General features: G+C 29.3%; 1 protein-coding gene across 2 annotated transcripts in view; it reads right to left on the bottom strand.

Moving 5' to 3' along the window:
- The window catches only part of LOC107450997 (kinesin-like protein KIF28), a 48905-nt gene that overhangs the window by 19243 nt on the left and 16727 nt on the right, over positions 1-12935 (bottom strand). For both annotated transcript variants that reach the window (XM_071187704.2, XM_043038861.3), the window contains exons 9-13: positions 12697-12757; positions 10300-10455; positions 8705-8835; positions 5401-5564; positions 1404-1538 (exon numbers count right to left, since the gene is read on the bottom strand). In XM_071187704.2, the coding sequence (XP_071043805.2) occupies positions 1404-1538; positions 5401-5564; positions 8705-8835; positions 10300-10455; positions 12697-12757 (647 nt within the window). The remainder of the gene's footprint in view (positions 1-1403; positions 1539-5400; positions 5565-8704; positions 8836-10299; positions 10456-12696; positions 12758-12935) is intronic.

The raw sequence follows: 12935 nt of genomic DNA, 5'->3' as shown, positions 1-12935 counted from the left end.
AAATATAAAACTTATAAATCATGTTCCGATATTATTGTCAAAAAGTATTTGAAAAAATAAAAATAATAACATTAAACTACTGCAATTACCCCTAAATTCTATAAACCCCTATTAAATTTCGATTTATCACATGTGGCATTAATACCTATCTGAACATACCAGGTAAACTTTTTACAAAATACTTAAACATTTAATTTTATTCTATATATGATTCAGGTTTCACTTGAATTATTAACAATAATAAAACAGTTATTAACTTTATCAGAAATGTCATAAGGACACCCAAAATCATTCTTTTTCATAATAGCGCAGATGGTGGCCGACAGCTTTGGAGAAATTTTTTTAATAATTTCAAAGAATGTTAATGAATAAAATTTAACATGTACTTTAATTTAACATTTACTTTTGTACATGTAGTACATGTAATTTAAATTTACTTTTCGAGTACCATCTAAATACCTGACATGTACCACTTAGTGGCATGCGTAACATAGGTTCGCCATCAGGTACATTCATAGGGCTTAAGTCGTCCTAGGAGGAGAAAAATTGAGGCATTTTATCACGCTCGATAAAAATCAAGTTTTGTTTAAAACATTAAACATTGAATTTTTTTAAAATTTAAATCAGATTTTATATTCTTTTCATGTTTAACGATCAAAACTCTGATAAATGTATAGATAATATTTTATTATTTTATAACAATAAAGCAACTAAAATTTTTAATATCGCTAATAATAAAGAGGTTAAATTAATTATATAATTATTGCAAACTAATTATTTAATAAAAGAAGTCAGTTAATTTTTTTTTATCTCACTCTAAACCTTAATAAATCATAAAGACAGAGAAACCATTTGTCAAATGAAAAATTAAAACCAAATTTATTTAGATCAGAAAACATTTTTAAAAATAAATTATTCTGGGCAGAATAAGTCTTTATTTCTTATTTACAAGTAAATACACTAACTACATATTTAATTAGATAATCGTTTATAAAAAATAACAGTTCCAAAACCATAAAAATTCAATTAAATGCAAAGCAGAATTGAAATTTGTGTCGTCACTTTGTATTAGCTTACTTACGAAATTAAATTGGTTAGAAGGTCGTACTATTTACATAACAGAATAACAGTTGTTAGAAATGTGAAGCATTTTATTGCCTATGCAAGATCTTTTGCTTCAGATTCACATTTTGGATCATAACCATAAATTTCTACGATATAGATATCACCAATTTGAAAACTAATAGCCACCAATTTGTAACATAGATAGATCAACGTGTCAAGAAAGTAAAGAGGCAGGGGGGTGTAACCAGTTCAAACTTTTTGTATAAGATGCTTTCAATGTCTCTCAATAGAACACAAGTAATACATATTTTTTGAAATTCTTATATTTAATAACTTACCTGTCACAGTGTGATAAAAGAGCTCTAGCTGTTAAAGGTTCTCCATTTAAAAGTATGCGGCAATCAGTGTGACATTTTTCTAAAGTAACACCACCATGCTCTAAGAAATTTACCATAGCGTGCCTTTCTTGTATACTAAAAAAAAAGAAATAAACTTAATGCTCTGAAATTATGATTGATAACGTTTAATATTAATTAAATCTAAAAAAATATTATATTTCGCTGTATAAGCAAAATTAATGAATATGAATAAAAGCATACTAATTTTGAACATTTAAGCATATCTTTACTTCACCTTTAAACTTTTTTTTGTGTATTATTAGTTATAATTTTCTTTCATTGAACATGTTATACCGGGTGTCCAAAAAATATGGAAATGGTAAAATATCTCAAGAAATACGTATGAGGTAAAAAATCTAAAATTTAACGTATAGAATATAACCCACCATACCCCTGAAGTGAAATTAACGATCTTTTTTAAAATATTCCATAATGACCCCAATTTTATTTCATTGCAAATTTATTCATTATTTCATTCTCCAGAAAAAATCTTCCTTACTTTGACTTACAGATGGTGCTATAATCGCACAATGAAGAAAGGGTACACATTTTTTCGAGAAATACACCGAAGAGCCATTACATTATGACCACCCTCCATCTATAACAATCGGCTCGCCCAGGTTTTCATGGCTTCTCACCCAGGAACAATGTTTTCATGGGGCACATTAGGACCCATAATCCTCATAGAACAATCCCTGAAGTCTGTAAGCTACTTGAACATAGTTGAAGACCAGGTTCACCCATTCATGGCAACAGTTTTTCCTGCGGAGGATGGTGTTTACCAACAGGTTAATGCACCATGTCATAAGGGTCGAATCGTCATGGATTGGTTCAAAGAACATTCCAGTGACTTTCAAGTCATGTCTTGGCCCCCAAATTCACCTGACCTTAATCCAATAGAGCATTTGTGATCCTACTTGGAAAACCAAATTCGTGCTGCCACGCTTACCCCCTCGCAATGTGAGGGAATTGCAGGACCAGTTGGTGAGCACTTGGTACCAGATACCTCAGACTACCTATCAGCACCTTGTGGAATCAATACCACCGAGGGTGATAGCAGTTTTGAGGGCTAATGGTGATCCTACATGTTATTAGCAAGGCGGTCATAATGTAATGACTTTTCGGTGCATATATCAGATCGGAAAAATAAAAACGTATTTAGTATATTAAAACTCATCTAATGACACCAAACTGTACCTGCACCGAAACTGGGAATCGTTTAAACTTCAGAGAGTGAGGCGAGACAGGTTTTTTCAAAACCGGTCTATTATTATTTTTTCGATCGGACTTGTACTTCTTGATAAGTTCTAACTTATTTGTACCATTGTAACCAATTTTCATTATGAAATTAAAACGCTACCTACGAACAAAAATGCAAAAGTTCAAATTGAAGTAATTTCTTCTGCAGCTTTATAAAAGTAAATTTCTATTTCAGACCGGTATTTTGCTTTATTCGTTTGGGTCGAGATCGTTACCATATTCTTGGTAAGGGACCGATTTCTTTCAATATTTTTGACCCCTTCTGCTTTTTTCACATGTCACTGTGCATAATTCTATAACAGTTCAGAAACATATATAATAGTCCAATTTTTTTTAAAACTTTAACTACGTTTCTTATTGACATAGCAATAACAATAATTGTATACTAATTTTGATGAAAACGGTGAGTGCTATATAAAACAAATAATTTAAAAATATTTATTCTGCTAATTTTAGATATTTTTAGTTAAACTAATATGTGATATGTCACACTTCTTGTTACCTCCCCTTTATCGCAAACTGTCGCAATTCCACGAAACTCAACCCTCCTTTCTAAGCATGACAACATTTCTGTGCTGTCCCTAAAACTTATGTACCATTTTTACCACACAAATGTCAATTTTATTGTATTTTATTCATCAGTTTTAAAACAAGCGATATTTTATAGATATTCTACAGAATTATGTAACAACAATCGCTTTATTATTTAAAAAATAACGGTGACTTTTTCTTGAATTATTTATTGGATAATATGGAAACGATTTGATTATAGACTTGCTTAAGAAAAAGTGATTTTTTTACTACGTTTAAAACGATAATGAAGAAGTGTAAAAAGCTTCTGTATGACAACCTGTATAATCTGATCATCTGTATAATGTGATAAAGCAACCAGGGCAATAGTTCAATGAATGATTCCAAGAAACTTAATCAGAAAGATATACTTGATGACATCAACTTCATTTGCTTCAAAGAACTTGCAGATGGTAATGAAATACGACATGCTTCAAGCTCTCAAAATAGACTTCCATTTTCCAGATTCGCCAGACGGGAATGAGGAAATAAAAGTGGTTTGAAACAAGAACGTTAAGTTGTCAATGAACAAATTAAAAGTAAAAATGAAAAAAGATTGAAATACCGCAGTGGCCGAGAATTGCAAATCAGGGCAAAATGCATTTTTACGGGTCATGAAGAGGTTGTAAGGAAATCATGTCATTAATATCAGAATCGGGGTTCATATGAATGAAACAAGATTCCTGGGAATGAAACAAAATTTAAGGTAAGCTGACAGGGGTGGAAAAAGAATTATCGAAATTGACTTTAAGCCCAATATTTCTATAATGTGCGGTAATAGATGATTTATCACATTCTTGATAATTGACAGATCTATCGCGTTCTTTTAGCCTACATTTTAAAGCGTGATTAGTCCAATGCATCTGAGAAAGCCGAGATGGCTCAGGGGATAGAGCGTTCGCCTTCCGATGAGGTGAACTGGGTTCGAATCCCAGCAAAGGCTGGTCAATACGAATTCCGCGTCCATCTTGCACTGAGCACAGTGTTGACGTAAAATATCTTCAGTGGTAGACGGATCATGGGTTAGAGTCCCCTTGCAGTGAGGCTAATCGTGGAAGGTTCTCGTGGTCTTCCTCTCCATGTAAAGCAAATGCGAGTTAGTTCCATCAAAAAAGTCCTCCACGACGGCAAATTTCTCCCAATACTTGATCCAGGAGTTCCCTTGTCTTCTGGATTGGGTTCAAAATTACAATGCTACGCAGTTGAACATTAGTAGTCGTAAACCCAAAAATTGGATCGGCTGTGTTCAACGACGATTATATAATTAAAATAAAATGCATCCGAGAAGCCTAATTTAACCCTTTCGGGGCACCTTACACGTTAAAAATAAAATAAAAAAATCGCATCTTATATGAGAGCCCCTTACAAGTTGAGAATGTACACCTTCCCGTAAATCAGTTTTGATTTGCATGATATGTGCATTCACGTTAGATAGCTACTTTCTAACGTGAGCACTGAGCACAGTGTTGACGTAAAATATCTTCAGTGGTAGACGGATCATGGGTTAGAGTCCCCTTGCAGTGAGGCTAATCGTGGAAGGTTCTCGTGGTCTTCCTCTCCATGTAAAGCAAATGCGAGTTAGTTCCATCAAAAAAGTCCTCCACGACGGCAAATTTCTCCCAATACTTGATCCAGGAGTTCCCTTGTCTTCTGGATTGGGTTCAAAATTACAATGCTACGCAGTTGAACATTAGTAGTCGTAAACCCAAAAATTGGATCGGCTGTGTTCAACGACGATTATATAATTAAAATAAAATGCATCCGAGAAGCCTAATTTAACCCTTTCGGGGCACCTTACACGTTAAAAATAAAATAAAAAAATCGCATCTTATATGAGAGCCCCTTACAAGTTGAGAATGTACACCTTCCCGTAAATCAGTTTTGATTTGCATGATATGTGCATTCACGTTAGATAGCTACTTTCATTCACGATAGCTTTCACAAACGATCAGTGTTGTCGGCGAATCATTAGGATTTGTTGAAAGAACACAAAAAAATTTTGAATTATCCAAAATTTTTTCCTAATAAGCCTTTATTTGTCTCGATGATTTCACATTTATAAATTATGAAAAAATATAACTTATGTACTTTTTAGTTCAATATTTACCTTGGCCCGAGAAGTTGAATATCAGCTTGGTCTGTTTTACCAACAATATTCTCTCCTAACTTTAACAAGTGCACAATTTTTCCTGAGAGCATAGGATCAAAGTTCAAGTTTGTAAAATGAGGCCGAACTTTCTTCTCTTTTTCGATTTTAGCTATATCCCATTCCTAAATACATATTCGTTTATTCATGTAAGTTCAAATAAATAATGGAGAATATAAAAATTGTATTCAATATTAAAAGTAAGTATAACTAGAAATAGCAATTATTCACATAGACAAGTAATCGTTTTAAAACCAATAACTGCTGAATGGAATTGACAGTACGGAAAAAAAGAGAAAATCTACTTTTTTTATGGGGTGAGAAGTAGTGAAAATCTGGAAAATGTAATGCCAATAATTTAGGCAAAAAAGTAGTGGAATATTTGGACCCCTTAATGCAAATTTCCCTTATTGTCTATTTCGCGATCTGATATCAAAATTAATATCAAAATTAATATCAAATTAATATCAAAGAGCTCAAACTTCGTTCTCCTGCCTGAACTATTGGACCATATTTTCCAGCTTGCTATTACTCTCCATATTTTGAGAATCGAGAACCCATATCTCAATAGATTCAGTATGTTATTTCTGAAAAGGTACGGTTTTTGTTGTGTTTGATTTTGTAGCTTAATATATCGTCAGCAATAATTAAGTAGTGTATTTAAGGTTAGACACTCGAATCATTGAGATTGAGTCCTAATATGTGAAAACCATTAGATCAAAAGCTATTAATACGTTCTCTTATTTTTTTTAAATTTTTTATTTCTTACCCACTGTACTCACGGTTGTTATAATGTAGCATTTAATGACATTTTAAACATTTTTAAAAAATTATGAGAAAAAACGCAAGTCTATCAAAACTGATGAATTAGGTCTTTTAGTCAATCCCTCAATCATAATAAAGACAAAAAGAATAAAAGAGAGATTAACGACGAAAAATCGAGAAAGAATAATAAGTTTTTTTCATTCGGCATAAGCTGCAAGTACATAGAACTCATAAAATAAATTAAAAATGCAGAGAGAACATGGAAAAAGATATAAAGAATTTTGAAAGGGAAGAAAAAATATTTTCAAAAAGTATTCACAAACTTAAAATTTTAAAAAAAAATTGTCAAATTTAAAAAAAAGGTTTCTGGTGCTCCCTATTCTAGTGTATTGATACGTTTTGCTTCGGCTAAGTTAGTACAATATTAGAAAGCACGAAAGCACTATTTTTTCGGATATAATCGTGTGAGCTGATGACGAGATGATATTTTTTCCTTCTTTTATTTTCCAATTTTTTCTTTACTTTTTTAAATCTGTGAATATCTTTTTAAAAACATTTTTTAATAATTTTTTCCTTTCCTTTAAAAAATCTTTATTCATTTTTCCATGTTTTCATTATATTTTTTGAACTTTTTTGTATATATATATATATATATATATATATATATATATATATATATATATATATATATATATATATATATATATATATATATATATATATATATATATATATATATATATATATATATATATATATATATATATATATATATATATATATATATATATATATATATATATATATATATATATATATATATATATATATATATATATATATATATATATTATTTTGTAAATAGAAGAAAAATGATTTAATAATTCGTCATAATAAGTTTAAAAAAAAGCCATTCCGTTAAAAATTTCATGAAAAAGGTCCTAGGTCTATTCTTTGTCCAGGTGATAAAATATTTCAGTCATACAAATTGCATTACGCATTGAATTTTTTTTAAAAACAATTATTCATGCCTCATGTTAAATTTGAAAAAAAAATGAACTAGTTCATTCCAGTCCTTTATTAATATTGTTAGCAAAGTAAAAAAAGGGGTTCGTCTTATATCAAAATATGCATTGTGATCTATTTTGTCTATAATAATAACATGAAGAGCTTGTCTGTGTGCGTCTCTCACCAGAACCGCTGGTTTAATCGTTTTTAAATTTTGACAGATGGTAAAACGGACAGTTTTAGCTATCGATACCAAAAATCATTCCAAAATTTCAATTGGATCGTTCAAGTTTAAAAAATAGAATTTTCTGTTTGGCTTAGAGCTAGTACCATTGATATAAATGAAACTGCAGATGATTTAAAAGACAGTGATGTTAGCTTATTTATAACCCTCATCATTAAAAAAAATAGTTTATTACACGTTATCATATATTTAATTATTTTTATTCGTTATGTCAGATAAACTCAATGATAGAGGAGCCGTGAGTGTTGTAGCAAATGCGGTTCTTAAGTAATATGAAACAACATGTTTTTTTTTTGTATATAATTAAGCTCTAGAAAACTAAATAATTGAGAATATACAGTATTTGAAGTAAAAAAATAAGTCATATACTGAAAAGCAAAGTTAATGGAGAAATAGTGCTAAATCGCTTAGGATAAAGGTAAAAGATTGCCATACAAAAAGGATTCAAAGATAAAAAATTACCACTATTGATGATAATGACGTTTGAATAATTTTACTAACAGGTACTGATTGAAGTAAAAAATATAATCTATGTATTAAATAGCAAAATTAAGGGAGGAATAGTGCTAGTTCATTCAGGAGGAACATAAAAAATCGCCATACTATTACTGAAGCCAATGGTTATTTTCATTCGTTATGTCAGATAAACTCAATAGTGCTTAATTAATTTTGGAAATAGATACTTATAATGATGTGGTAATCGGTGCAATTTTAATCAATACCAAATATACTGATCTACGTAACATTAGAATATTTAGTACTTATTAAAACTGCTATAATATTTCGCAGTTTTAATAGAGTTAATCTGGAAAAAAGGCGTTTTGCGTGCATTCGAAAGAGATTAGTACCAGAGAAAATCACTTAATTGTGGTGGTAAATTTTGATCATCATGAGTTGGCCTCGAGCAATAGCATCATTCCCAAATATACTGAATACAGTAAGTTGTTCTTTTGATGGAATAAGCAACTAAAAATGTGTTTTACTTTATCTAATAACGTAAAGTCACCGGCAAAAACAAAAAATAATAATAAATACTAAAATTGAAATTATTTTAGATTTATTAATTGTGTTAGTCTTTCGGTTTTGTGCATGATTTCGTTTTTTTTTTTTTTTTTTTTTTTTTTTTGCAGTACTGATTTATTGATTTTCACCCCATAAGGAGAACGGGTATTCAGCTAATAGCTAATAAAATATTAGTAGTTACAATATTTTTCAACCCCTCTTTAAATTCATTTCAAGTGTACTTACAAATCCTTTTTGTTGTCTCGCAAGTTTTAACTTATCATCATAAGACTGTTTAATTTGCAGCAGGTCTCTGTCATTTTCTGCCATTGCAGCGTGCATTTCTTCTTCCCATTTCCTCCTTAACTTGTGAATTTCTATAAAAAGTTTGTGGAAAAATAATTAAACAGAATAAAATAGAATAGAATAGAATTAAACAAAATAAAATAGAATTTGTTTCAGGCTGAAATCTATTTACAAAATGTCACCTACATTCGGAAACAATCTAAATCTAAATACTCTCGCAAAATCAAATTAGAAAAATAACGTAAAATTAAAAACAAAATTGACATTGATTGCATAACCTTTTCACAGTTAATAGAATTAAATATTAATAGAATTGAATTACAAATTAGTTTTTAATAAAAACTATGGTCTAGGAAATTTCTATCTATTTGTTCAGAAACACCTCACAGTAGGGCACTTTTTAACCAAAATTTTCTAAAGTTTTAAAGAAAGTTATAATTTTGTTTGCTAAATATATTTTAAACTGAAAGACGTAAGTTTTTCAAAAAATCCTTCAAAGATGCGTACATAAATCAAAGAATATGAATTCTGCGATTGGATCGAATAAAACCGAAATAAAAACTCGACGTATTGCATGAATAGAAACTCTATGAAAAAATATATACAAATTCAATTTATTAAGACTCATTAATCAAAGCTTCATTAGAAATTAACATAAAAGTTCTTTTAATTGAATTTATATCGAAAGTCTTGAATTCTATACAATTGAATTCAAATTTTGTGATTGACCTCAATAAAAAAACCTAATAGCAAGAAGATTTTAATAAATGAATAGATGGAATCCATATCGAAGTGGTATGATTTATGTTTTATTTTAACACAATAGTCAATGAAACACTTATTTCGGCTACTTCCTTATTAAAAAACTCCTAACGGTGAGCCAACTCGTGCCGTGAGGAAAAATAAATATTTGCCTGAAACAATTTTTTTCACGTTCTGAGGACCAAACTTGAAGGGGAAGATATTTAATTAGTGATTATAACTAATCATGTTACGAAATCAGACACGTATTTTCCCAGAATGAACATAATTTTTTTCAATAGATTTGGATTCCATCAAAATATGGGAAGTCTGGAAGGTAAGATTCCAATAGTTAAATTAAGAAAGCAGTTAAAGTTTGGGTCCATAGAACCATATAGATTGTATGTTTCAGATTGCAGCTATCCTCATAAATTTGATGGTTATAAATTTGATATCCTCATAAATTTACCGCTATTCTCTTAAATTTTCGAAAAAAGGTATGTTTTTGCTTTTGATTTAGTAACATAAGCAATAGTTAACAGTAATAACTATAATAACATAAGCAATAGCAATAGTTAACGCTAATTATTTGTAACTGAGCATTAATTGTTAATTTGTGTTAGCTCTAATTAATCACTATAATTCGTAATAAGTGTCCATCTTACTGGTTCGAACTTTGAACTATTAAAATTGGCACTTGATACGTCAAAATCCAAAAATTTTTATCAAATTTGTTTATTTATTTTGCTCACTGTACAGTTAAAATATTAAATATTAACAGTTAAAATATTTACCCTCATCTGACATTCCTGGTTGAATTGGTACATCCATTGCTCCTTTTTCCAACATCTTTCTCAATCTTTCATTTTCTTGACGTAGTTCTCGAATAAGTTTTTCAGTTGGATCTTCATTTACAATTGCAACTGTCTTTATTTGTTTTGCTCGATCGGCTACATCAAATTATAAAAAATAAGCTCAAAAATTCGAAATATACAACTTAAATACTACTGAACATTCTCACTTCTCCTTTATATGAGTTTATTTGTATCTCGACCCGCCCTATTTAAGGGCATACGAGAGTAGATACATACATAAAGCATACATTATAAATACGTGAAATTCTAAAAGTTACATCAACAACGAGTATAAAAATCAGAATATCTAAAATAATGATCAATACAATTCTATTAAACAAGTGTAAACCAATAAAATAGTAAAGTCATAACGAATAAAATAGTAAAGTAATAGTCCTTTATATAACGCTTGTACAGGACTGCTGAACAAAAAATTATAAAACCACGTTACTTTTGGTTCTTAATAGGCAATAAATTATTAATAATGGTATACCAATAGTGTGTGATTATAATTTATCACACACTATTGGTTCATAATGGACATCAAATTATGAATTATCAAAATAAATGTAATATAAAACATTATTTCCCCAGAATTAGTATATATTAATAATTGTGGTGAAACGAAATGTTTTGAAATTTTAAATACTTAAGCTTTTTACTACAATTAAATCATTAACAAATCAAATTTGACTTTTATTACTGTCATAAAAACATAACCTAAAAAAATGTCTTTTATTTCCAGTTTGAATTTGTTATATTAAAATTTTGCACTGCGTTTTGAGTGTTTATTTTTTTGGAGCATTTCAAGTAAAATTTCCTTTTTTAATTCTAAATTTTATCATTTAAGAGTTAAGCAACTACTTCAACAGTTATAGGGGAAAAAATATCTGTACAAATTATTAAAGAAAATTTATTCTAAACACAAGACCTAGTTAAACACTTGTTATTTTTTAACAATTCAACAGTGTTCCTCAACAGCGTTATTTTTTAAAGTAAAACAAGTACTTCAAACGACTGTGGATAAAAATAAATATATCTTCGAAAGAAAAAGTATCTGTATTCTTATCTTCGTATTCTTGTATCTTCGAAAGAAAAAGTGTTTAGTGTAAAATTTAAGTGTAGTGAGTAATATGTATATATATTTACAGGGGTTGGACAAATAATGGTGAACACTTCTATTCTAACTTTTTTTTTCATGTTTTTCAAGAAATACTTAGAGAATTATCTTAAAACTGCAGAAGTTATTTAGTCATGCGATTTTCCATGCATATCAATAAAGATTAAAGCTTTTACAGGCCAGAAGAACCAGCAATAAATTACGGATGAAAAGTTTTTGAATACCCTATGCCAAAAAAAAAGCTATAAGTTTGTAAATAGTGTCAATTACGTTGATTATCATTTGAAATAATTGCACGAAATTTGTAAACCTAACTTAAATATTCATAAAGACACGAGCATTTCTATATTTTAAAAATTTAATTATTTTGACTTACGTTTTCTTACTATAACTACAGAAATATTCAATAAAATTAAGCAAACTTTTTATTAATTAATAAAAGTATAACTTTAAAATTTGAAAAAAAATCGTTAAAAGTAGCACAAGATATAGGGACACAACCATGATTGTGTCCGCATTGTGTTCAAGCGATTGTGTCCGCATAACTCTTTTCAATTTTGTGCGTGATTTTGCAATGTTGATCATTACCAATTTATTGACTAGTTAGTTTTATTTCAAAAAGAAAAAACGAGTATTCAGCTATTAACACTAATAATAAACTGAAAAAGTTGTATAAGTTCAAAATAATATTTATTTCCAAAGCGACTTTGCTTTGAAAAAAAATTACTTTTTTTACTACGGCATTGTGTCTGAAACACAAACTAATGTGAACCAGAAAACTAAAAAAATTTATTTAGAAGCTGTTTAAGGGTTATTTTTTCTTGACTATTTTAATTATTGATTCGTAAAAAACATAAATTCCTCTTTAATGTAAATAAGCTGCTGTTTCAAATTTTTCATTTTCACCAATTTGTTTTCTCCCCAAGTCTTAAGCTTTCGATGCTAAACAAGAAGTTTTCTAGGGTTGTTTATTGACTATTTGTCGCCAAGTCACTTAGCCGGTTTTTCCATCCAATGAATACTCAAATAACGTTACTTAGCCGGTTCTTCCATTGAGTATCTTCGGAATGAATAGATTTGGAAATATAAGTAAATGTTATATATTTAAATAAAGTTAAAATAACAATTTTCACAGGGAAATCTTATTTTGTTAAAAGAATGTCACTTAGCCGGTTCTTCTACTAAGCTCTTCAAATATGGAATGCCGTAAATCTTACCGTATCGAAGAGTGGATAATGTCTCTTCATAATTTATATCAGCAGGGCTTATAGCAGCAATCTGCAAAAATAAATACGTTTCTAAGCAAATGTATTTCTTGCATACGTAAGGTGAATACTTTACAGACAGGACATATGGTTTAATAATAACTTATTTGTCAGAAAAATAAACTTTATATAAATTTTCAAGTTCAGATTAAAAAAAAATTGCATATATCATGTTACCAAGGCTAAACATC

The sequence above is a fragment of the Parasteatoda tepidariorum genome, chromosome 11 (assembly GCF_982258835.1).
Source record: "Parasteatoda tepidariorum strain Cologne lab strain chromosome 11, Ptep-v5.0, whole genome shotgun sequence".
NCBI lineage: Eukaryota > Metazoa > Arthropoda > Arachnida > Araneae > Theridiidae > Parasteatoda > Parasteatoda tepidariorum.
Note: the sequence above shows the minus strand (reverse complement) of the source record. Positions and strands in the feature narration are given on the sequence as shown.